Source organism: Eptesicus fuscus, chromosome 22 (genome assembly GCF_027574615.1).
Source record: "Eptesicus fuscus isolate TK198812 chromosome 22, DD_ASM_mEF_20220401, whole genome shotgun sequence".
Lineage (NCBI taxonomy): Eukaryota > Metazoa > Chordata > Mammalia > Chiroptera > Vespertilionidae > Eptesicus > Eptesicus fuscus.
The window spans coordinates 34,744,087-34,769,660 of record NC_072494.1 but is presented as its reverse complement, the minus strand read 5'-3'; the positions used below and the strand labels follow the sequence as shown (position 1 = coordinate 34,769,660).

General features: G+C 46.4%; 1 protein-coding gene across 4 annotated transcripts in view; it reads right to left on the bottom strand.

Annotated features, from left to right (window-relative positions):
* EIF2D (eukaryotic translation initiation factor 2D) overlaps positions 1–25,574 on the bottom strand; it is a 32,315-nt gene that overhangs the window by 1,300 nt on the left and 5,441 nt on the right. The window contains exons 2-15 of one of the 4 annotated variants that reach the window (XM_054711395.1): positions 16,516–16,586; positions 15,416–15,606; positions 14,031–14,114; positions 12,726–12,816; positions 10,035–10,142; positions 8,288–8,514; positions 7,718–7,835; positions 5,989–6,034; positions 5,462–5,565; positions 5,191–5,340; positions 4,732–4,821; positions 3,099–3,194; positions 1,958–2,105; positions 324–498 (exon numbers count right to left, since the gene is read on the bottom strand). In XM_054711395.1, coding sequence (XP_054567370.1) covers positions 324–498; positions 1,958–2,105; positions 3,099–3,194; positions 4,732–4,821; positions 5,191–5,340; positions 5,462–5,565; positions 5,989–6,034; positions 7,718–7,835; positions 8,288–8,514; positions 10,035–10,142; positions 12,726–12,816; positions 14,031–14,114; positions 15,416–15,606; positions 16,516–16,571 — 1,684 coding nt within the window. In that variant the 5' untranslated portion in view covers positions 16,572–16,586. Of the gene's footprint in view, positions 1–323; positions 499–1,957; positions 2,106–3,098; positions 3,195–4,731; positions 4,822–5,190; positions 5,341–5,461; positions 5,566–5,988; positions 6,035–7,717; positions 7,836–8,287; positions 8,515–10,034; positions 10,143–12,725; positions 12,817–14,030; positions 14,115–15,415; positions 15,607–16,515; positions 16,736–25,574 lie in introns of those variants that run through there. The other 3 variants (XM_008154179.3, XM_054711396.1, XM_054711397.1) reach the window with 3 other exon arrangements.

Below are 25,574 nucleotides of genomic sequence, written 5' to 3'. Positions count from 1 at the left end.
TGACTATCTCAGGGCAAGGCACTGAACCTCTCGGAACCTCAGTTTCCTCATCTGCAAAACAGAACCAGTTCTGCAGCTTCATTATGATTAGAGAGGTCACACCTGCAAAAAGCCCTGCACGTGCCTAGCAGTTTGGGTGCCAACAATGCTTATAAAAAGGGAAGGACCTGGAAGAAAACTACTCCAGAGGATCTGTTTCAAACATTAGCATTAGCTCCACCTCTTGCTGGTTGGTAAAAACTGTGTGGCCATATATTACAGAGGATGGGAAGATTTTTGCCAAGTGAGATCAGTGTCTCTGCTTCTTCAGAGGGGATGCTCACCAAGCAACAGCCGGCCGAGGTGATGGACCTGGTTTCCCTGGATCTGGACCTGCAGGCTGTCCTTGGCCCCAGGGGCAGGAGTGACAGTGGTGCTAGCCTGGCATCGCTGCTGCAGGATGGCAGCCACTGTGCATGGGTCCAGTCCGTAGGCCTCCAAATTCCGGACCACAGTCACCTGGGGGGACAAAAGACTGATGATGGGTGCAGACACGTACCCTCCCTCCAGAAGGCCTGCTAGCAGCCTCAACACCCCCTATGTTCATCATCCTTACAACCATGGTGTCTTTTCACCCAAATACTTTATTTTTGTCCTTCTAAATTGATTCTAGCCCATCTAATATATGTGTTATATATGTGGGATAGAGAATATTTATCACACTAAATACATAATATATACCTTTTTAAAAGTGTGATTATAGAGTATTTTAAGCATACAGAAAAGCAGAATAGTATGACGAGCTCCCACATACCCATCACCAGTTTCATTAGTTATCAAATCATAACCAACCTGATTCATGTCCCCATCCACCGCCCCCCCTTATATTACTCTAAAGCAAATCCTCCCAGACATCAGATCACTTCATACACAAACATTTCAGTGTGTACCTCCAAAACCTAAGGGCTTTTAATCATAAAGGCAAAACTATCATCACACCTAAAAATAAACAATTTTTAATGCCAAGTATCTCATCAGTAACACATTTTTCTATTTTTCATCAACTTCACAAATGACGTGACCTTGAGATGAAAAAAGAAAATAATACTTTTTTAAAAAGTCACAATTCTCCCATTTCTTTAATACAAGTTCTCTCTCATTCATGACTGGAGATGGTACAGGACGTTACTATCAGGAGAGGGCTGGGGACAGCTGCTTTCAGTAAAGTCCATAAAAGCTCCAAATAACCTGTTTGCCAAGGGGCACCAGCCCTAAGAGAATCTCAGAATCAACAAGACACTAGAAATCACATCTATTCCAACCTCTACCAAATGCATGAACAAGTGGCCGCCTAATCTTTGCTTGCAGACTTCCAGAAAATAACTCCCTATTTTAGAAAGCACTTAAGGAAACTTAGGCAAAAAGACATTAAGTAACTTGTTCAAGGTCAAGCAGCGAAGCAAAGGCCACGTGTGAACCCAGGTCTCTAATCCTGAAGACCACGCTCATAACCCTACACTACCAGAAGGTTATTTATTTTGAACCTAAGACTGTCTGCTTGGGACTCCTGCCCAGCCATCCTGCTGTCTTCTTGAGGCACACAGAATGTGTACACCTTTTCCCCAGGACAGCTTCCCAAGACTCTGTGTGGCCAAACTAAACACAGTCAGCAACTTAGCAATTCTTTGTAAGTTACTGTCACTGAGCAAGGCCCAGGAGATAACTGAATAAGAGTTGAAAGCCTATAAGACAAAAAATCTTATTTACCTCTGGAACCAGGCTCTGGCCAGTTTCCTGGCACAAAATCCTAGAGAGCAGTGAGTGAGGGGTCAGCTTTACCTGCTTTATATGGGGCCCAGCCCAGTCACACAAACATGGGTATTTCATAAATCACCTTTGTGGTGGTTGAGGACAATCTGAAAACCTCCAACCACATTAGAGAGACCATTTTCAAACATTGTGTCTTTTTAAAAATTACCTTTTTATTGGAAGCTCTCTGTGCTAGGGTGATGTCAATGGGGCAGATTTTGCCTTTCTTCACAATGGGCTCTTGTCCGGGAAAGGTCACTTGATAGGCAGGCTGCAATTTTTCCAAACATCTGAAACGGGCGTCAATGAGCTGTGGGCTGACAGAGCCACCAGGAACCATTGCCTCGTTCCCCACCACGAGCCGGCCGTGGTTTGCCCTTGGCTGCACGTGAGAATCATTCAAATCACCTCGGGAGCTGCTCCCTGACCATTTCAATCAGAAACTAACCAAGTGTATATATATTTTAAAGCTCCCCAGGTGCAGCCGAAGTTGAGACCCACTGCATACGCAGGGAAGGGAACTTCAGCGACGTGAGCCCCGCCAACTGGCCTGGCCTTCAGAGAATTTGCCCGGGCTTCTTTATGGACTTACTACCTGTCTTAAAACTCTACCTTACCCAGGCTGGTGAAGTGTCACATTTCTGACATGCTGCAATAATGCACGTTATAGAATGCCTTTACCACAAGGAATTTCTGCCTTTTATTTAACCAGATTTTCTCTTTGCCATTAAATATATGGGTTTCAACAAATGGGGGTTTTTCTATCGAGGGTCAGACAATAAATATTTTAGGCTTTAAGGGCCATGTGGTCTCTGTTGCAACCACTCGACTCGGCCATTGTGGCATGACAGCAGCCGGAGGACAATACATAAATAAATGGGCGTGGCGAGTCCCAATAAAACCTTGTTTGCAGGACCAGGCAACAGGCCAGATGTGACCCACGGCTGTAAGTCTGCAAACTATTGACATAAATTATTTTCAGTTTTGGTTCTGTGAAAAGAAAGTATAAGAATCTTTCCTTTGAAGACTTAAAACACTTCCTTCTACACCTTCTTTTGCTTCTAAATCTTTCTGGAGTTCTTATTTTTAAAGTGTTCTTTTTCTTTCTCCCTCTCAAGTTCTCCTCTATTGTGCTGGCTCATGTCATTCCAAAGACCCTTCTCATGAGAATTACCCAAGCCTGTTTATTTAGATTGACGGGATATGAATTAGGGAAAGTCAGAAACTAAGACAGTGACGATTCTAAAGTTCAGTGTGCTGGTGCTGGGGGAGGGGCTGAAACTTTGGAGAGGGGCGGTCTGCCCCAGTACCTGGTCAGAAGACTGTCCCATGGAAGCTTCATGACTGTGTGCTGTTCACTTTTCTCTAAGATGCAGTCACACAGGATGGGATCCAAGTGCACGAGACTGAAGAGAAAGAGGAGGCTATTAACAGAGAAATCCTAGCCTCGCCCCTTCTGACCCAGGGGCCAGCTCAGGATTCACCTATCATAACATCCTTTTTAGTCAGGATTACTAGAACCAAAATGGGACCACACTCCCATGATTGGAGGTGCAAGTGTGCTTTCCCAGAACAAGGGAGAAGCGGGCCGTGGGGAGAAAACTGAAGACCAGGAGTCTTGGCTCAGTTCTGCTACTAGCTAACTATGAGTAGGCCAGTACAACTTTTTGATGTCTTTTAAAAGTACAAATAAGCCCGGTGGTTGAGCATTGACCTATGAACCAGGAGGTCACGGTTCGATTCCTGGTCAGGACACATGCCTGGGGTGTGGGGAGTGCAGGAGGTAGTTGATCAATGATTCCTTCTCATCATTGATGTTTCCCTCTCTCCCTTCCGCTCTGAAATCAATAAAAATTCAAAGTAAAAGAACCTGACTTTAAAATAAGTAAAAAGAAATATTATGGCCGAAACCGGTTTGGCTCAGTGGATAGAGCGTCGGCCTGCGGACTGAAAGGTCCCAGGTTCGATTCCGGTCAAGGGCATGTACCTTGGTTGCGGGCACATCCCCAGTAGGGGGTGTGCAAGAGGCAGCTGGTCGATATTACTCTCTCATCGATGTTTCTAACTCTCTATCCCTCTCTCTTCCTCACTGTAATAAATCAATAAAATATATTTTAAAAAAAAAAAAAAAAGAAAAATATTATGGAATGCTTTTCATTTAGTAGTTTACCTTCTGTATCCACTTATACTAAGAAAACAGAGAAGCCCTAGCTGGTTTGGCTCAGTAAATAGAACGTCAACCTGTGGACTGAAGGGTCCCAGGTTCAATTCCAGTCAAGGGCACATGCCTGGGTTGTGGGCTCGATCCCAGGTGGGGGGCGTGCAGGAGGCAGCCAATCAATGATACTCTTATCATTGATGTTTTTATCTTTCTCTCCCTCTTCCTTCCTCTCTGAAATCAATAAAAATATATATTTTTTAAAAAGACCAAAAAGCTGTAATTCTTTAAGGTTTGCATTTTATCACTCCCAATAAGCACCTGCATTTGAAAATCAGTAGTAGATAGGTATGAGATCATACTTCCCAGTCTATAGCCAATGTTGACATCAAACATGGAACCGAACACCCTAGACCCGTGGTCGGCAAACTGCGGCTCAAGAGCCACATGCGGCTCTTTGGCCCCTTGAGTGTGGCTCTTCCACAAAATACCACGGCCTGGGCGAGTCTATTTTGAAGAAGTGGTGTTAGAAGAAGTTTAAGTTTAAAAAATTTGGCTCTCAAAAGAAATTTCCATCGTTGTACTGTTGATATTTGGCTCTGTTGACTAATGAGTTTGCCGACCACTGGTCTAGACAATAACTAGGTGTCCACAGCCCATGGTTAGAAACCCTGGTCTTGATTATTTCTATATGCCCCTCCATCCCAACATCATCCACAAACTGTCTGAGTCCCCTAAAGATGTACACTACCAACACAGACACAGTCTCCTCCCGATCCACTCACTTTTTGTTGTCTGCATCAACCAGGTCATTTTTCTTGGCGTAGTTAATGATGATCATCCGGACCTCACTGCCCTCGAGAATGCTCCCCTTCCTGGGTGGGAAGTGTTGGGAGTTAATTCATGGTGTGCCAGGAGACAACCTGCAAACACCAAGCCTCACTCCCTGCTCAGCAGGGTGCTTTCCCCAGCTGTTCAACCTCTTCTTTTCTTCCCTCTTCCTGATGGAGGTAGTAAGCAGGGCTGTGTGAGGAGTAACTACAGGTAGAAAAGGGAGACACCTACTCTCTCATTCATTTAGTCCAGAGACACTTTCTGGGAAGGAAGCTTGAGCTGGACCTGGGGGAAAGGGAGAACAGGGCAGGGGAGGTTTTGCCAGTCACAGAAGAATACTACTCAGGCGGAGAGGAACTACAGGCCAGAACACCAAGCAGGCAGAGAAGGGCTGCTCTCCAAAAACTCACTTGTGGCCAGACTCCTGGAAGAGCAGGCTCATGCTGGCTGGGACACAGTAGAGGGGTTTTATATCTGGAGGGTGATAGGGCTGTTCCCTGCTACCCTCCTGGATAGTCTGGGAGGTCGGGGAGGGCTCAGGTATGACGAAAGATGTGATCCTAAAACCCAGCAGAAGGAAAGAAAAAACACATTTTATACTAGTGTGTCTGCAAGTCCCAGTCCATGGCCCCAGTGCCCCAGGGCCAGCTGAGCTACGGTGAGCAGGCCCCCTGCACTCACCTGGGGTGTTTCCAGTCCACAGCCACAATGCTCTCCACCCCTTTGCTCAGCTCCTTGACCTGTATAATCTGCTCCTGCTGCATTTGCTGCAGGAACTTAGAGAGCTAAGGGAGAGAGGGCCAGTGGGAGGGGACTTTGTCACTTCTGCACACTGAGCACCTAGGATGTGCCAGACACCGAGCTAGGCAGGTCCTGGGGAAGGACTCGGGACAGTCCCTGCTCTCATCAAATTAGGAACGGGGAGGCCCCCACCCAGAGGCTCAGAGGGTGAGAAGCTGCTACAGACTAAATGGTGAAGCCTTTCCGAACTCTGATCAGATATCAAAGGGTGCGGAGGAGAGAAGGGAGTGGGTGCCCACCCACTGCCTCAGCCCAGGGAGTTTTCTCCCCGCCCCCACCTTATACCTGGAATTAAAAGTTTAATTCCAGCCTCAGCCCTGGAGAACAGGCTTCCTGTGCCCACCCAGCTCATGCCACGTGTGCCCCAACACAACTCTCTGTGGGTGTGCAGAGAAGGGCCTGCTTACTTTTTTGTAGCTTGACTTCTTTATGTCCAGTTGACGTCCTTCAGGGCTGATGGCAGATGGAAAAGGCAAGTTAAGCTAACAGAGCCAGAGTGGTGGGACCTGCCTGCACTGAGGGAGGCATTTTTCCTGAACCCTCCTCCCCGACATTCAGAGAGAGGCCACTGTGCCAGAGCTCCACCTGGTGGCCTTGCAGTGGGACACGCTCCAGGCTACTCTAAATCTTTACTGTCCGACAGACCCCTCCGTGAACATGGAATGTTCACTATTATTCTACAAGTGTGGCGATTAAGCACTTGAAATGTTACTGTGTCTGAAGAACTAAATTTTAAACTCTATTCATTTTAATTAATTTAAATAGCCACTGTATTGGACACAGCTTTAGATTCCTCTGAAACTAGACAACTTTCTGAGGCCTCAGAGGTTCCACCTCAAGGTGAACCTTTCCAACACTGAGCTCATGGTGGTAAGTGGGCCTAGAGCAGAACTCTGCAAATTATATCCTGCAGGCCACGCCCACACATCTGCGGAGTCCATGGCCTTGGCCTTTGTGCCACAACCCAGAGTGGAATGGCTGCAATGGAGACTGCACGGCCTGAGAGCCTGGAATGTTTACTATCTGTTTCTACAGAAATGTTTGCTGATTCCTGCCCTAGGGCTACTAGTTCACAGGGGAGGCTCCTAATGAACACTCCCCATAGCTTCCATCTTCTCTCCACGTGCGCCACACATCAGCAGCGTGACTCCCAGGGTGCTTCCGAAACCACCAGGTTAGGAAGCTCTATCTGGAGCACATTCAGGGTCCCTCAGTTACCTGCCACCAGCAAAGTCAGGGCCAATGACCAAATGCCTGCCACACACTCCAGACCCCACTCTTGTCTAGGAAAGCCTTTACAAAAAGAAGGTCAGTCTCAGGGTAAAACTCAGTAAGCAAACCTCCTGACATGTTATTTATTAAGTGCTTACTAAATGTCGGGCTATTTAATCTTTTTTTTTTTTTAAGATTTTATTTTTACTGATTTTTAGAGAGAAAGCGAGAGGGAGAGAAACATCGATGTGAGAGTGGAATATCCATCAGCTGCCTCCAGCACACCTCCTACCAGGGATCAAGTCTACAACCTGGGCATGTGCCCTGAGAATCGAACCAGCAACCTTTCGGAGCACAGGATGCTGTCCAACCGAGCCACACCAGCCAGGGCAGGCTGTGCTTGAAATGAGGGCTGAGTTTGAGCTCGCCTGCTCCCACTCCCTGTGGAGCTGCCACTTGAGCTCAGATGGCTCTGTCTTCAAAGTTCAGATCCTATCCACAAGTGATACTCCCTCTCCAGATGGCCGGTGCTTGGAGGAGAGGTGGGGAGCATACTGATTTTTCCTCCTGATACATCCTAACCCAGCCCACCTACTTCTCAGGAGGAGAGTGAGGGGGTTGACGTTCCAGAAGCCTCCTGACAAAGAGGCCGCTCGGACTCTTCCTGGACAGGACGTGCAGCCAGGAGCACTAGAGCAGAGCAGTGCCCTGAAATCGTTGTCCATTTCCTCAGCATCCTTTCGCTGGCTAAGATTTAAGCTTTAAAACTTAGGACCTACTTTATTTACCAGATCAACCCTGCACTCCACTCTTTCCACTATGTGTCCTTCAACCAATGCCCCATCAGCCCCGTCCTGTCCCACCACCAAGGAATAAGGCAGAGACTGTGCCTGGCCGCCGCCCACCCACACATGCCTTCCGTACCAGCAGGAGAACACGTGGCTACCGAGGAAAGTGCTGGTGAGCAGAGGGAGGTCGGTCTTTTTGACTCGGCACTTCAAAGCATGCAAGAAGCATTGCTGTAGCAGTTCATCCATTTGCTCTGCAAGGAGAAGACAGAACCTCATCCTTCCTGGGGGATACAGATGCCTGGCACTCCCCGCCCAGCTCCACCCCGACCCCACTTTACCCACGGAATCCATCCCCAGGTTCCAAAGCTCCCAGACTCTCTGGAGCACAGAGGCTTTGAAGAGGGCTGACCCCAGAGAAGGGGTTAAGCAAAAAGTCCCACCCAGCCAGGAGCCAACACTTCTGACGGAAAGAAACCTTACAGGGCTCTGCAGCTGGAAACAGTCCAAATGCCAGGGCAGACGCCCCAGGGAAGCCTGATTTGTGTGGAGAAGACTCCCAGGTGCGATGTCACGAGGCGGTGCACCGCCTCCACAGAAATGAGGACGTGGCCGCCCCTCCCAGAGGTCCAGTGTTGCTCCAGTCAGGAGCGGAGCCCGTCAGGCTCCTGAACTGAGAGGACGGGCCCCACGCCCAGAGTCATACCTGGAAGGGTCTTGCCATCCGCTGGGTCTGGCTTCAGGCCCCCGACACCAGGGTCTTCTGAGGCTTCTGGTAGGGTCTTCTCCCCACACATCTGCTGGTCTTCCCCATTCTCCTCCTCCTTTCCCTCCAGGGTAAGGCGCCTCATGTCATCCTGCTCTTCACTGACATCTGGGGGGTCCAGGGTCAGTGGGGCAATAAAAGGTGGAGAGGACCTGTCTCCAGATCGCCTGAAAAAAGCTCATGTCAGAAACACCAAACACAGCACTTTCCAACCTGGGTCAGGGGTCAGCGAGTAAGAGCCACAGGCTGAGGAGGGGTATCCAGGAGAGGACAGAGAACCTGGAGTCTCCTATCAACTCTATTTCCAGTTCTGTAACCAGAAATGTCACATGCCTCAATTTCCTCATCTCTGAAATGGGGAGAATAATTCTTGACTCCTCTCTATCTCAATGGAATAATAATATTATTAATAGACATCTGGGGACAGAAAAAGATTAAAGAAAAAATAAAGAGACCCCCCCCCAAAAGTATTCTATTCATATGAGTTAAAAATAAAACTATTTTGAATTAAAGAACAAAATTAAGATCGCAATGCGTCTGTAGGACTAGTTTGGTGAAATACAAACACCCAAGGCTCCCAGGATATAACAGTACAAACACCTGCAATGCTCAAGCACTGCAAAGCCACCTGCTCTGTGTTAAAGCAGAATGCAATCCAACTTGCAGAGCAGAGATTAAAAAGGGTTTATGCCACTAAGCCTTAGGAAGAGAGAGAAAAAGAGTGATGCCAAACAGCAGAGCACAGAAAGAGGTAAAAGCGCCAAGCTTGATCAAACTAAGTTTTAACTAACAGCTGCAGCAAGGCTTATTGGTGCCTAGTGATGCCAGAGTGTATGGTTAGGCTATTCTAATCAGGTCAGTATCAGAAATATTTTTAAAAGGGGGGAGGGAGTGGAGGCTGAGGAGCTGCTGATAAAACCACTTAGCATGACGTTGACTGCAAGGTGCTGCAAGAGCATCAGTAAGCAGCTCGCAAACGTCTGCGAAACATAGCTGATGAGGTTGGATCCCCAGCAAAGCAAGGCTTAGCTAATATTGATAAAATGAGCAACGCCAAGAGAGGGCTAAAAATGTAAGGATGAATCTATACCAGCATGCTGTAACACTTGGCCAAAGGACCAGGTATAACGCTTTTGAGAAAAGCACTATGTACTGTTTTGGTAAAGTGACAAAAAAATAACCAGAAAATAGACTAATACATGGCTCCAGAAAGCAGCTGTTACAATGAGAAAGCGTAACTTCCATACTGGAGAGATCTGGAATGTAAAACAACATAATAATCATCATTGCCCCGTTGCCTAAGGATCTACTCTGCTTAGATTTGGATTCAGAAGTGAGCATTTCTGAGCACTTGTCATAGGGCCAAAAGATGCCTAAATGTGCATGGCAGACAAGGCCAGATGGACCAGAGCTATAAAAATAAAGATTATAACTGCATTGAGAAGGTGGAGCAGACAATCCCTAAGGCCTGATTCAAAGCCTAGGATTCTATAATCCACCTAGAAAATAATCCGAGTTCTCTCTAATTTCTTCTCCAGACAGGCAAATATATATACAAATTAATGCCTGGGGTCAGCAACTTGTCTAAGGATTCAGCAGGTACCAAAACGCTCACTTCTGAACCCAGGCCCCATGTTCTCTCCACCCATGCAGCTCACCATAAAACAGAAAAAAACAGCAGACCCACCACAAGTGGTCCTCGTAGGTGTGGAGCACAGAGAAACCCCTTCCCTTCAGGCCTGAAGTCAGCATCTCAGATGTGGACATGGCAGCCACTCCGATGGCCACCGGGGCCCTGAGAAGAGAAGGCCAGAGACAAGGACCCTGGAGCGTCTTCCCGGAGAGCACGTCAGGACCACCTTTCCCCACACGTGCTAAAAGCAACGTGGGTGCAAATCTGAAGCAGCCACTAGGATCACAGAAATCTCAATTTTCTTCAGCTCGCCTATAAATATCCCTTAACCAAATATTCTTTCTTTTAAGCAATTCCTCTGCTGATGTTGACACTTTTTGTTTATTCCTATTATGAATTAAACCCAGGCAGGCCATTAAACCCACAAGAGGATAAAGTTCCTTTTCTTTAATTTCAAAAATATAAATTACTTCCCTACCTTAAAGAAAGCATAGCCATCCTATACCGAAGTTCAGAAAAGAGGCCATTCATAAGCCATAGTTAGGCTGAAGGATATCATAAAGAAGGGAGAAGAGGTTCCTTCTGAGTTGACTCTTTCTAACGGGATTTGCTCTGTGTAACTATCTAGGAACTGGGTGTGTCCAGAATGTCAAAACCACCACATTTATAGTAACTACAAAAACTTCCAAAGCCCAAACGGGAAATCTGTCATCCCAGTGTTACTCAAGCATTGCTCACACACTGCTTGTAAGGATCAGTGACCAGCTGGGTAGCTGGGGGGTAAGGTCACCTGGGCCCAAGCGAGAAGATTCAAGAGCATAGTTCCCAACACCTGAACTTGAAAAAATGTTTGCTAACTTAGCAGCTCTACTTCCTGGGCCCATCGGTCAGTTATTGCCACAGAAACTTTGAATCTGGCTTCTTTCCCAGCTCATAAAAGAGGGGTCTTTCCAGCCGCAGGGTCAGTAACTCAGGAACTTCAGCCTCAAAGAGAACTTGTAGTTTTAACAAACTTCTTTGTACCTTTAACCTGCCACAAACTACCCCCAAGCCTCATCCCCATATGCATTCTAAAGGCCAAACTGGGCAGGCCAAATACATATTTATGGAGTTTTCCCCTTTCTTCTATAGAATACCAGAGGGGAAAAACAATGACACTGCCATTCTTTTCAACTGCAAGTTTTGCTACAGGTAAACAAGGAAGGAAACATTTCTAGGTGCGTGGCTCCAAAAGCTTCAAGGCAAATTGGAGAATATCAGTAGCAAAAATAAGATCTTTAAACACTGACCTGTTCCTTGTCAAAGAAGTGAAGAGTAAAATAATAAGATGTCATTTTTCACTCAAGATGACACAAATGAAAGTGACCCGTCATATCCAGAGCTGGCGAGAATGTAGGGAAATCACACCCAGAGGTGGGAGTGAAACCTGATACAGCTTTTTTGGAGGGCGATGGTAGCTACTTTAGAAAAATATGGCACTGGTATTGCTAGAGGCATCAGTAAGATACTATTTTTGATAGAGACAAATTGGAGACACCAGAATATCCATTAGGAGAGGACCTCTCCCATCACCACAGGGTAGGTAAGAGTCAGTATATCTGGGCTTGCCTACACGGGAAATGCCCACACTATCGTAAGTGAAAACAATATAAATAAAGTATAATTCTGTTTGTTCATATTTTTAAACATTCATACATTTTTATATGCACATGTATATATGCATTGAAGAAGGTTGGCAAAGATATGCATCAACATGAGATGGTTACTACTAGGAGAAAAAGATTATGAGATACAGGAATTTGTGATTTTCCAGAATTGTTCTTATCATTACTTCCTATATTATTTTTAAAAATAAGCAGGGTGGTGATGGCTGAACAATGCTGTAAGTATACTAAAAAGCACTGAATTGTACATTTGAAACAGATTAATTAATAATATGTAAACTACATTTCAATAAAGCTATTGAAAAAATTAAATGAGGATGATGAGGTGGATGATGGGGAAAAAGTATGGACTTCATGAAAGATAAGGAAAGACCAAGAAAATGTCACAGACAGGAGGCTAAGAAGACATGACAACTAAATGCACTGTGGTATTCTAGACTGAATCCTTAAAGCAAAAAAAAAGACATGAGTGGAAAAACTGAAATAAAGTCTGTAATTGTGTTAGTGGTATTGTACCAATCCTTAGTTTTGATAACTATACTGTGGTTATACAAAACGTTATCATTACAGGAAGCTGGGTATAGTAGAACCCCGTACTCTTTACAACTCTCTGTAATCTAAAATTATTTAGGAGCCCTTGCCGGTTTGGCTCAGTGGATGGAGTGTTGACCTGCGAACTAAAGGGTCCCAGGTTCAATTCCAGCCAAGGGCACATGCCCGGGTTGTGGGCTTGATCCCCCCCCCCAGTAGGGGGTATGCAGGAGGCAGCCAATCAATGATTCTCTCTCATCACTAATGTTTCTATCTATCTATCTCCCTTCCTCTCTGAAATCAATAAAAAATATATATATTAAAAATTTTTAATAAAATAATTTAGGGGAAAAAAGAGAAGCATCAGTGGCAAATACACTGGCCCCAGATGTGTAGATACCTCACATATCTCATTGCTATTCGCGGTCTTCTAGAAGAACCTGTTTTTTTCTCTTAATCCTTTATCCATATGCTTTGAGAGTTGTCATTCCCCAACCCCCTCTCCAATTTTACCTAAGTTTTTTCCCCAAAGGCACAGCTGGCACAATACCTGTTTCCCACCAAGACAATGGCACAGAGGTCACCCTTCTGTACCTGAGGCAGACCAGCAGGGGGCACCACTATTCCCGGCAGCATCAAATCTGCAGCAAACAAAACAAAAGCATCACAATTTATGTTCTGCCTCCATCTAATTCCACATTTTAACTTCATCATTTATTCACTCAACAAATATTTATTAATGTAATAACTAACTACACTAGAGGCCTGGTACACAAGATTCGTGCACTCGGGGGGTCCCTCAGCCCATCCTGCGCCGCCACAGCTGCACTCACCAGCCGTGAGCCCAGCTTCCCACCAGGGAACAGCTCCTGCATTGAGCATCTGCCCCCTGGTGATCATTGTGCATCACAGCGACCAGTCCGCGGTTTGGTCGATTTGCATATTAGCCTTTTATTATATAGGACTAGAGGCCTGGTGCATGAAATTCGTGCACAGGGGCGGGGGGTATCCCTCAGCCCAGCCTGCACCCTCTCCAATCTGGGACTCCTCAGGGGAATGTCTGACTGCCAGCGGTCGGACATCCCTCTCACAATCTGGGACTGCTGGCTCCTAACCGCTCACCTGCCTGCATGCCTGACTGCCCCTAACCACTCTGCCTGCCAGCCTGATAGCCCCCTAACCGCTCCCCTGCTGGCCTGATTGATGCCTAACTTCTCCCCTGCCGGCATGATCGTCCCCAACTGCCCTCCCCTGCCAGCCCAATCACCTCCAACTGCCCTCCCCTGCCAGCCCAATCGCACCCAACTGCCTTCCCCTGAGTGGCTGAGGGGTCTGGGGGACTCCAGCTGGATGAGGTAGGGCTGAGGGGACTGAGCGCTGCCATCTTGTGGCTGTGGGGCGCTGCCATCTTGTGAGGGGGTGGCAGTCAATTAGCATATTCCCTCTTTATTAGATAGGATTATTCATAATGAAAATTAAAAATGGCAACCTGAATTGCAGACCTTTTCCCTTTGGGGGCCGGGGCTAGTGGTCATATCGAAGCACCAAGCTGAGGTTCCAGCTCCACAATCTATCTTATCCTAGTCTCCTAAGTTCAGCCTATTGATTTACAGTATAGCATATGGCAGTTCCCAAGGTACCTTCACATCACTTACCTTATTTAAACTTTACAAAGGGGTCAGAGAAGCCCAAAGGGCTCATGGAGGCAGCCAAGTGAGAGCCACAACACACATGGTGGATAAAATCCATTTTTCAAACATATGAATGAATATAGGAAACAGGTACATTTCTTAAAGTAGTTGCCCTTCCTAAGTAGGTTTCAGCCAAGAGCCAGAACATAGGAAAATCCTCTTACCTGCTCCCCCCACCAGTTTTTCGAGCACCAGAGGCCATGTGGTGAATGCTGGTAGAAGATCAGGATATGACCACAGGGTGTACACTGTCCAAAAACAGATGCAGAAAACACTTAACTGCCAAAGTCAATCCCCTGGGGAATTGGCAAAGCCAAACATTAAGGTTGATTTAGTTAGGATATAGAAAATGCAAAAGCTATAGAGGTTGCTGAGAGGATGCCCAAAGAGATTTCATTCCTGAAGAAGGCAGAGATTTAAGAAATTGGAAGTCACTTGAGATTTGGAGGCACCTATTGTTCCACCTGGATTGCAGCAGCAGCAAATGACCACAGTAGATAAAAGTGGGGACACAGACACAACAGGATTCCATTTACCTCAGAAGCAAGTAACCTAAGAACAGGGCACTAGCTGAAGAAATGTTGAACTTTCCCATGTTTGTTATTTTTATTCTGTTTCCATAGTGATTAGCCATAAAACCCTAGATCAGAAAGAGCCTGTGGTTGTACAGCAGCAAAGTGGGGTCGGGTAGGAGTGGCCTAAGGAGACTGCATTGCACTGTCTCAGCCAAGCTGGGAGGAAGAAAGCCCCAAGTGACAAAGTAGGTGTCTGTAGCTATGAAAAACAAAAAGGCCCTCGCTGGTTTAGCTCGGTGGATAGAGCATCGGCCTGTGGACTGATGGTCCCGGGTTCGATTCCAGTCAAGGGCATGCCTGGGTTGTGGGCTCATCCCCAGGAGGGGGCGTGCAGGAGGCAGCCGATCAATGATTCTCTCTCATCATTGATGTTTCTCTCTCTCTCTCCCTTCCTCTCTGAAATCAATAAAAATATATTTTAAAAAAAGAAAGAAAACAAAACAAAAAAGAACACAGTCTCTGACACCTGTGACAAAGAGAGAAAGCAAAGAATCCTGAGAGCCAGGCAGAGCCTAAGAAAGACTCCCAGTGAGGTATCTTCGTGACTGAAGTACATCACTAAGCCAGCCAGTATGTAGTTTAATCAATCTAGCTTCTTTCCTACAATAGTATCTCTTTGGTATTTTACGAAAATCCTGCTAGAGGTAGCTTTAAGAAACATTCATGCCCTGAGATTCACCTATTTTCAAGACCTCTGCTCCATCCCTAGTAACCTACTATACACTTCATCTCAGAATTTCCCTTGGCAACTACCCTTTTTGTGTGTTAACTTTTTTTTCCTCTTTTCTCCCTCATGTAGCAGTTTCTGCTCTTGGAAGACCCAATTCTAGGAATATTAGGTCCAAAAATATGTTTAGGGATGGTATTGAGAGATTTTCAACTTGTTTGAGAAAGACAGGTTACTGGAAGACATAAGGAGAAACAGATATTAGGCAAGAGCTATAATGATGGCCATCCCCATCCTACTGCCATACCTGTCGGGTACAGATTTTTCTCCAGTTCAAATAGGACGGGGTTACCACCACTCACGTACACAGTCACGGCATCCCCTCTGTGAGCATACAGCTTCACGATGTTGAGCTCTTCCTTCCCAGGCACTAACTCGGAGGCCTGATCGGTTCCGAGGGTGGGGAAAGCAGCTGTCACATCAGCTCGAAGCTTTCTCCTGCAGAAAGCACACCAATGCCTGCTATGAACGCTGTCTGGGTGGATTTTAATAAATATTGAGGACGCGCTATAAAATAACGAGGGCCAAGGAAAGAGTCTAATTTATAATGCTGTATTCTCGCACACGCTTCCAAAACATCCTATTCTGTTTCACACCAATGTCTCATCTAATTTTCACATGTTCCTGGGCAAATCTTTCCGTTTTACAAAGAAAGAAAAAAACAAACAAACAAAAAAACAGAACAAAACAAGACCCAGTGAGCATCCCAAGTAAGCCTGAAACTGGAAACTCAGCCCTGCCTTCCTGACACCATGCCTAGCTCTCGGACCCACTCCTTGCTCATATGTGCTTGGTGAATCTGCCAGCTTATGATTCATCACTATACCAGGGCACCAAGAATAACAACTCTAGAACACTGGCTCCGGAAGTGCCAACGTGACATCTGCATTTGCAATACTGAACAGATTTAGTTCTTACCGTGTGTGCTGTGCCGATCCTCTCCCACTTCACCCTGCTGTCGCTCCTGCCAGAAGCAAGCACTGGACACTTTTGCCTGTGTACCTGTAGTTCTCTGCGCCCCAGGGGTCTCTACGCTCTTTGGAGGACAGGGACTCTGTACTCCTTCATTTTTGCATCCTCCACGCCTTAGACTGCATTTTATAAGCGCTTCCTGGATTATGTTTTCTTTTAAACTCACTAAAATATCCAAAAAAGGCAGCCTAGGAGATATATGAGGCCTCCATCTTCACCTAACCCACACTTGCCCCCTGGAGTCCCTTTCCCGGGTGTACCCCGCGGCCTGCACCCCGGGCGGGCTGACCCAACCCAAAGAGGGCTCTGGACCAAACCGGGTTGAGAGGTACTTGGGTGCCCTCATGAGCGGAGCAGGCCCCTTCTCCCCCTCACCTGTCCGATCCCTTGATGGCCGTGTTGGACTTGACCCGAAAGGCCTTGGCAAACATGTTTGCTGGAATGGCCTGAGGAAGAGAAGTCGAGCACAGAAGTCAGACGCTGTCAGGAAAACGAGAGCGCAGCGTCTCCCCAACCCGAAGCGCTGGGCGCAGCCATGCTGGGGCCTGGCCGGGAAATGAGCCCGGCTGGGATATGGGCCCGGCTGGAAACCGCGGCCGCGCAGCTTCACGGCCGCCCCTAGTGGCAGGGCCGGGAACAGAAACTGGGCGGGGCAGGCGGGGCAGGCGGGGCAGGCGGGGCAGGCGGGGCAGGCGGGGCAGGCGGGGCAGGCGGGGCAGGCGGGGCAGGCGGGGCAGGCGGGGCGGGCTCCTGCACGCCCCTCCCCGTGTCACGCCCCTCTGTCCGGTTCTGCGCCTGCGCAAACGCAAATGGCCGGAGCCAGCAAGTCTGTAGTTACCCGCCCCAACAGAGATTGCATTCATTTCCACTTCATCAGCTTTGAAGTGTGCTGAGTAGGAGTCCTGCCAGCTCCCGTTCCGTTCAATTTAATTCAATTCCACAAAATTAATTGAACTCTTGTGTTTTATTAAACTTGCAGGCATCCTGAATGCTTTTCTTAAGGGCTTTTTTTATTAAATCTTTTCATTTTTTGTACACTTAAGGCCCTAAGCTAGGATTTTCTCCAAGATTTTCTACTATGTTATTAGAATATGTCTACATGTTATTATTATGGGGTGGTAATAACAATAACAGGGAATCTACTCTTGTCACAGACTTGCCCCTCATATTATGAGAAAAAAAACTACAAATGATTTTCAAATGTATTATTTGAAAATATTTTGGGCTATTTATATTTAACTTTTGGGTTCAGGCATTATTTGGGGGGTTTTGTTTCTAAAGTAATTATGTTATTACTCATAAGTTAATATGTTTATTAACTCATATTGCTTATTTTTAAAAATCTGTGAGATAGATTAGGATCAAATGCCCTTGCAGTTGTGATCATGGACCAATGGCTTATTCTTTCTGAAACTCTTTCATTCTCTGACATGTGGATGCCATAGCCACCTTAGAGCTTCCATGAGAAACAACTGAGGTAACATGTGAGGTGTTGCACAGGGCTTTGCAAGTTAACAATAAATAGTTATTTTTAGTAGAAAAAAATCGGTCTCGACAGATGTGTACCCTGGAGGCAAGGATTTAAACACCTGGGGTCCTGGCCCCTATTAAATTTTCATGTGAAAACTTCAGCACAGAATGTCCATCCACCAAGAAAAAAAATCCTAATTGCTTTATTAGCTGACATAGTTGCACAAAGGAGAATGCCACATTGACTGCCCAAAGATTAAGCCCTGCACAGTGTCTGCTCCCCACCATTCTTGGAAGGGCCCCTAATACAGCAGAGGGGCCAGTCCCAGCTCAGGCTCTCCCTGCACTTCTGACCCACCAGGCTCTTATTCTGAAGCACTGCAGCCATAAGACCAAAGTCAGAGGAGTCCAGAGGAGGATAGCACCACAGAGCCCTGTCCCCTTGTACCCACACCTGGCCACACTGGGAGCGGGGGGGGGGGGGCTCCTGTGGGTAGCCAGCCTAAGCCATCAGCTGGACATCCCCCAAGGGCTCCCGGACTGCGAGAGGGTGCAGGCCAGGCTGAGGGACTGAGGGACCCCCCCCCCCTCTCCAGTACACTAATTCCATGCACCAGGCCTCTAATTGACTCTACTACCTATTCTGTATTTTACATTCAACAAAAATTGAAAAGTCTAAGATGTTTGACTAATGCAAAGTTGGAGAGGTCTAGGGAAGGGAAGAGTTTTAATCAGAAAAACCCTGTGCCAGGAAATCTGTGACACTGTGGCTTTTTTATGAAAGGGGAGATGCTACTGAACCCATAATATAAAAGGGGGACATAGTAGGAAAAGGTTTTGCTCTTGCAAAACCAAACCACAAGGCTGACTCTCAGAAGAAGGCAGAGTGTCACCATACCTAACTCAGCACTGCCTGGTCTTCCTGGCCGGGGTGGGGTCAGCCGAGACTAGGGCACCCCATGTAAGAACAGAGGCACCCACTTCCTAGCCTTCTTGCCACACACCCAGGGAGATCAGAGCTACACATTGTTTAGGAAGGTGAAGACTTCCTTTGTGAGTAAGATGTCTTTTTGTCCTTTCTTCTTAGGACTGCCCAAACTACATATTCGGCTAGGTTTTTTAATCTCCTTTCTTCTTCACAGCCTCCCTAACTCACACTTCCAAAAGCTAGTGAATCTGAAGGATCCCAGATGAGGCCAGTAGGAGCCCTCAGACACTAGCAATTGGGCAGAAAAAAGATCACATAGCTGCTCAGAAGTAAAACCTTCCACATCCCAGAAAGTCAGTTAATCTGGAAGGACTGGACTGAGGTGAAGATGTTCTCCACAGCCCGTGGCAGAAACCTGTCTCTGGTGACTCTCAGAACCTAATGGACTCTGGGAAAACTCCGCGAGTGAAGGGAACCTTCACTTTTATAGTACATTTATAAACCTTCAGAATACATTTTCTTTAAGCAGTTATAATTGGTTTTTTGTTTTGTTTTGTTATCCATACCCGAGGATATGTTTCCATTGATATGAGAGAGAGAGAGACATTGATCAGTTGCCTCCCGTACACACCCTGTCCATGGATCAAACCTGCAACCTTTGTTGTATAGGATGACACTCCAACCAACTGAGCCATTTTGCCAGGGCTGTTGTGTGTGTGTTTCTTGATACTTGCAACACTTGTACAGTAGGTGACAGAGAACTGATTTCCTTGGCCCAGGTGGTATGAATAGAACAGGCTTGGTGGGTTTCCAAGGTCTACACTAGTGAATTCCAGACCTGGTGGGTGAACAGCAGCCACAACAAAAACATCAGTGGAGCCCCTAGAGAACCAAGATGGTGGTGTAGGTAAAAGGCTATACAGGCTGCCTCCGACAACCACATCAAAATTACAACTGAACTGCAGAACCACCACCATTCAGAACCACCAGAAAGTTGGCTGAATGGGAGTCCTACAACTAGAGAAGAAGAAAGCACATTGAGACTGGTAGGAGGGGCAGAGTTGCAGAACTGGCTGGTCTGTCACCCACATGTGCCATTTTTTTAATTGAGAAGGAGATTGTCTCTGCAGAGGCTGCCTGTGAGGAGCAAGGGGTCCCAGCACCACACCAGCCCCCCAGCCCAGGCTTTCAGAGCAGGGAAAAGAAGTCCCCGCAACTATGGGCTATAAAAACCAACCTAGATTAAAAATAGTGGCAGATTAAGTGGATGCTCCCAGGAACAAACTGGAATTACAACTAAAATACAAAAAAACTTCCTAAATAATCAACGGAAGACTTGCAGGAAAGAACCATGATACCCAAGGACCAAAAGTGGAGACCGCATAGAGAGTAGTATGAGGGGCGCAGGGTGCGAAAGGGCTGGCCAGGCGCCCACAGATAGCAACTGAAATTCCAGAGAGATATCTCAGCTGTGTGTGTGTGTGGGGGGGTGTCACTGAGAACTCTGGGATCGAATCCCCAAGCCGCCCCCCACCTCCAGCAGAGAACACCAGAACTGAGAAGGGTACCACATAACATCTGGCTATGAAAAGCAGGGGTTGCTGTCTGCCAGGGAGTGATGGCTGAAAACTCAGGCACCCTCTTAAAGGGCCAATGCACAAAATTCCCTGTGGAACCACCCAACTTATATTCCAGCAGAGGGAGGGTGGAGTGGACTGCAGCTTTGTGAGCAGAAGCCAGGATTGGGGACTCAGGGGTTAGAGTCAGAAAGCAGACACCCCAGTTTCCTGTGCTGAGTCATTCCCTCACCCAGTGGAGGACATCTTTCCCACACAGATATTTGTCTTGCCTGGGGGGAAGACAGTTGACACACCCTATTGGAAAACACCTTGCCCTGACACCACTTAAGAGACTAAAGATAACAATTAGCCTCCAGGCAGAAGCAACTTCCCCACCCTGTTGAAAAAAACCTCTCACCACACCTGAGGATGACTACCTGAGGCAATTCAAGTCAGAATCCTATCAGTCTGTAGGCAGAGGTGGTCTCTGGAGGCTTTAAGTCTTTGCCTGACCTAATTAGTCAGAAATAGTGTTTGACACTGTCCTGCACTAGAGATTGAGAGGTGTAGAGGATCTACCTAATACATAGTCACAAACCCAAACAGACAGCCAAAATGAGGAGACAAAGAAACAAGCCCCAAATGAAAGAAAAAAGAATTCTTCAGAAGAAGAGATAAATGAAGCAGAGATAAGAAATTTATCTGAAAGAGTTCTGAGTAATGATGGGAAAGATGTTCAACTGCATGAAAAAAGATATAGTAACTATGAAAAAAGAACAGTCTGAGATAAAGAATGACATAACACAAATAAAGAACACATTGGAAGGAATACACAGCAGATTAGAGGAATCTGAGGATCAAATCAATGAATTAGAAGACAGGGTTGAAAAAAAATCACTCAGAGAACCAAAAATAAAAAATAAAAAATAAACAATTAAAAAACAGGAGGACAGCTTACGGGAGCTGTGGGACAACATGAAACTTAACAATATTAGAATAGCAGCCGAAACCGGTTTGGCTCAGTGGATAGAGCATTGGCCTGCGGACTCAAGGGTCCCAGGTTCGATTCCGGTCAAGGGCATGTACCTTGGTTGCGGGCACATCCCCAGTAGGGGGTGTGCAAGAGGCAGCTGATCGATGTTTCTCTCTCATCGATGTTTCTAACTCTCTATCCCTCTCTCCTCCTCTCTGTAAAAAATCAATAAAATATATTTTTAAAAAAATTGAATAGCAGGTGTGCCAGAAGAGGCAGAAAGGGAAAAATGGATAGAGAAGGTGTTTGAAGAAATAATGGCAGAAAACTTCCCTAACCTGGTAAAGGGAAAAGTCACACAAGTTTAGGAGGCAGAGAGAACCCCAAGCAAGAAGAATCCAAACAGGTCTACCCCCAGACACATCATAATTAAAATGCCAAAAATTAAAGACAAAGAGAGAAACTTGACGTAGCAAGATAAAAGCAAACTGTTACCTACAAAGGAGTTCCCATAAGGCTGACACCTGATTTCTCATTAGAAACTCTACAGGCCAGAAGGGAATGGCATTAAGTACTCAAGGTAATGGAAAACAAGGATCTGAAACAAAGATTACTATTTCCAGCAAGGCTATCATTCAAAATAGATGGTCAAATAAAGAGTTTCCCAAACAAAAAAAGGCTAAAGGGGTACATCACTATCAAGCCAGCATTACAAGAAATGTTAAAGGGATTGCTGTAATGAGAAGAAGAAACAGAGACAAACCTAGTCATACAGAATTAAAATGGTAATAAATAAGTACCTATCAATAATAACCCTAAATGTAAATGGATTAAATGCTCCAATCAAAAGGATAGGTGAATGGTTACAAAAACATGACCCACCTATATGCTGTCTACAAGAGACCCACCTCAGAACAAAAGACACACACAGGATGAGAATGAAGGGATGAAAAATAATTTTCCATGCAAACAGGAAAAAAAGCTGGAGTAGCAATACACATATCCAACAAAATAAACTTTAAAATGAAGACCATCACAAGACAACAAAGGTCACTACATCATACTAAAGGGATCCATCCAACACGAAGACATAACCATAGTAAACACATATGCACCCACTATAGGAACATCTAAATATATTAAAAAAAACTAGAGGACTTTTTTAAAAATGTATTTTTATTGATTTCAGAGAGGAAGGGAGAGGGAGAGAGATAGAGATACATCAATGATGAGAGAAAACCATTGATAGGCTGCCTCCCGCACACTCTACACTGGGGATCAAGCCCACAACTGGGGCATGTGACCCTGACCAGAACTGAACCCGAGACCCCTCAGTCTGCAGGCCGACGCTCCATTCACTGAGCCAAACCAGCTAGGGTTCTAGAGGACTTTAACGGAGAGATGGACAACAATACAGTCATAGTAGGGGACTTTAACACCCCACTGATTTCACTGGATAGATCTTCCAGACAAAACTTAACGAGGAAACAGTGACTCTAAAGGACACACTGGATCAGATGGATTTAATTGACATTCATAGAACATTTCACCCCAAAGCAACAGAATATACATTCTTCTCAAGTGCACATGGATCATTTACAAAGATAGACCACATGTTAGGACACAAAACAAGCCCCTACAAGTCCAAGAAGATTGAAATCATATCAAGCATCTTCTCAGATCACAGTGGAATGAAATTAGAAATCAACTACAATAAAAATATACAAACACATGCAGGCTAAATAGCATGTTATTAAACAATGAATGGGTTACCAACAAGATCAAGAAAGAAATTTAAAAAAAACAACTTCCTGGCCCTAACCGGTTTGGCTCAGTGGATAGAGTGTCGGCCTGCAGACTCAAGGGTCCCAGGTTCGATTCTGGTCAAGGGCATGTACCTTGGTTGCGGGCACATACCCAGTAGGGAGTGTGCAGGAGGCAGCTGATCGATGTTTCTCTCTCATCGATGTTTCTAACTCTCTATCCCTCTCCCTTCCTCTCTGTAAAAAATCAATAAAATATACTTTAAAAAAAAAAACTTCCTGGAAATAAATGAAAATGAACACACAACAAACCAAAATCTCTGGGGACACATCAGAAGCAGTCCTGAGAGGGAAGTTCATAGCGCTACAGGCATGCCTCAAAAAAAAAAACAAAAAAAAAAAACCACACACACACAAAAGAAAAATCAGCATTAAACTTTTTAACTCTATAACTGAAAGAACTAGAAAGAGAACAACAACAAAAGCCCAGAGTAAGTAGAAGGAAGGAAATAATAAAGATTAGAGTGAGGAGGAAACTGGTCTTGCAAGGCATGTCAGGCCATAAATACTGTGAACAATGCACTGCCCTGGGAGAGTGGGGGAAGGGTCGTTATCGCTGGCCCCAGGACAGATCATCGGATATGGCCTGGGGACCCCCAACATCTGGGGGCCTTCCTGTAAGCCCACAAAAGGGGGCGGAACCATATCTGCAAGACAAAGACCCCAGAAGGTTATAAAAAGTGAAGCCCTCTGCATGTTTCTTCACTCTGATTTGGAAATTATTCCCGGAGTCCACTAGTGTTAATAAATGGGATCTCTCCCTTTCTCTAGGAAGCGTGCTTGGTATTTCTTTGGTCTTCTGCAACAAGAGCAGAAATAAATAAAATAGAGACTAAAAAAAAAAAAAATCAATGAAACCAAGAGCTGGTTCTTTGAAAGGATACACAGAATTGATAAACCATTACCCAGACTCATCAACAAACAAAGAGAGAGGACCCAAAATAAGTTAAATCAGAAACAAAAGTGGAGAAGTAACCACTGACACCACAGAAATACAAAGGATTGTAAGAAAATATTATGAACAACTATATGCCAACAAGCTGGACAATATGGATGAAATGGACAAATTCCTAAAATCTCACAAAACTGAATCAGGAGGAATCAGAAAACCTGAATAGGCCATAACAACAGATAAAATAGAAGCAGTCATCAAAAAACTCCCAGCACACAAAAGCCCAAGTCCGGATGGCTTCACGGAGGAGTTTTACCAAACATTCAAAGAAGAACTAACACCTATACTCCTCAAACTATTTCAGAAAATCCAAGAGGAAGGAACACTTCCAAACTCTTTTTATGAGGCCAGCATTATCTTAATTCCAAAACCAGATAAAGACACTACAAAGAAAGAGAATTGCAGGCCAATATCCCTGATGAACACAGATGCTAAAATCCTCAACAAAATATTAGCAAACCCCTCCAGCAATATATTAAAAAGATCATACACCATGACCAAGTGGGATTTATTCCAGGGATGCAAGACTGGTACAATATTCACAAATCAATAAATGTGATACATCACATAAACAAATGGAAAAACAAAAATCACTCATATCAATAGATGCAGAAAAAGCATTTGACAAAATCCAACACCCATCCTATCTAATAATCCTATCTAATAAAGAGGGAATATGCTAATTGACCATCACTCCGTCACAAAGAGGGCTGCACCCACAGCTGAGGCCAAGTTCCCATAAGGAGCCTTAACGAGCAATCAGCAGGGAACTGAGGCTATGCCCTCCCCCCCCCACCCCCATGGGGCTTGACAGGAGACCTAAGGCTGTGTCCCCCACCCAGCAGGGCTTGACAAGGGACCTCAAGGTGCACTTCCCATCCTGGTGCTGGGCTAGGGGACCTCAGGCTGCTCCCCCGGCCCCAGTGCCAAGCCGGGGGTCCTCAGGCCATGCCCCCCACCTGGCAGGGCTTGACAGGGGACCTAAAGGTGTGCTTCCCGTCCTGGTGCTGGGTTAGGGGACTTCAGGCTGCTCCCCCCACCCCAGCGCCAGGCCAGGGGACCTCAGGCTGTGCCCCCCACCAGGTGGGGCTTGATAGGGGACTTCAGGCCATGCCCCCCGGGGTACCTCAGGCTGCACCCCCTGCCCGAGCACCAGACCAGGGGACCTGAGGCTGTGCCCCGCTGCCTGGTGGAGCTTGACAGGGGACCTCAGGCTGTGCTCCCCACCCAGTGGGGCTTGACGGGGGACCTCAAGGTGCACCCCCATTGCTGAGTCGGGGGAACTCAGGTCATGCCCCCGCCCAGCGGGGCTTGACAGGGGACCTAAGACTATGCCCCCCTCCCGGTGCCGGGCCAGGAGACCTGAGGCTGTGCCCCCCCCGCCTGGCGGGGCTTGACGAGGGACCTCAGGCCATGCCCCCCACCCAGTGGGACTTGACAGGGGATCTCAGGCTGTGTCCCCCACCTGGCGGGGCTTGACGGGGGACCTCAAGGCATGCCCCCCACCCCGGTCTGGGCTGGGGGACCTCAGACCATGCCCCCCATCCTGGCGCCGGGCCAGGGGACCTGAGGCTACGTCCCCTGCCCAGCAGGGCTTGACAAAGGTGGGACTGGCCGGGTCTGGATCTAGCCCAATGGGGAGGCGGGGGTGGCCGGGTCTGGGTCTCACGCGATTTTGAGGTGCATGTGGGTGGGCAGGGACTTGACTCTGGGTCCCGTAATGCACCCC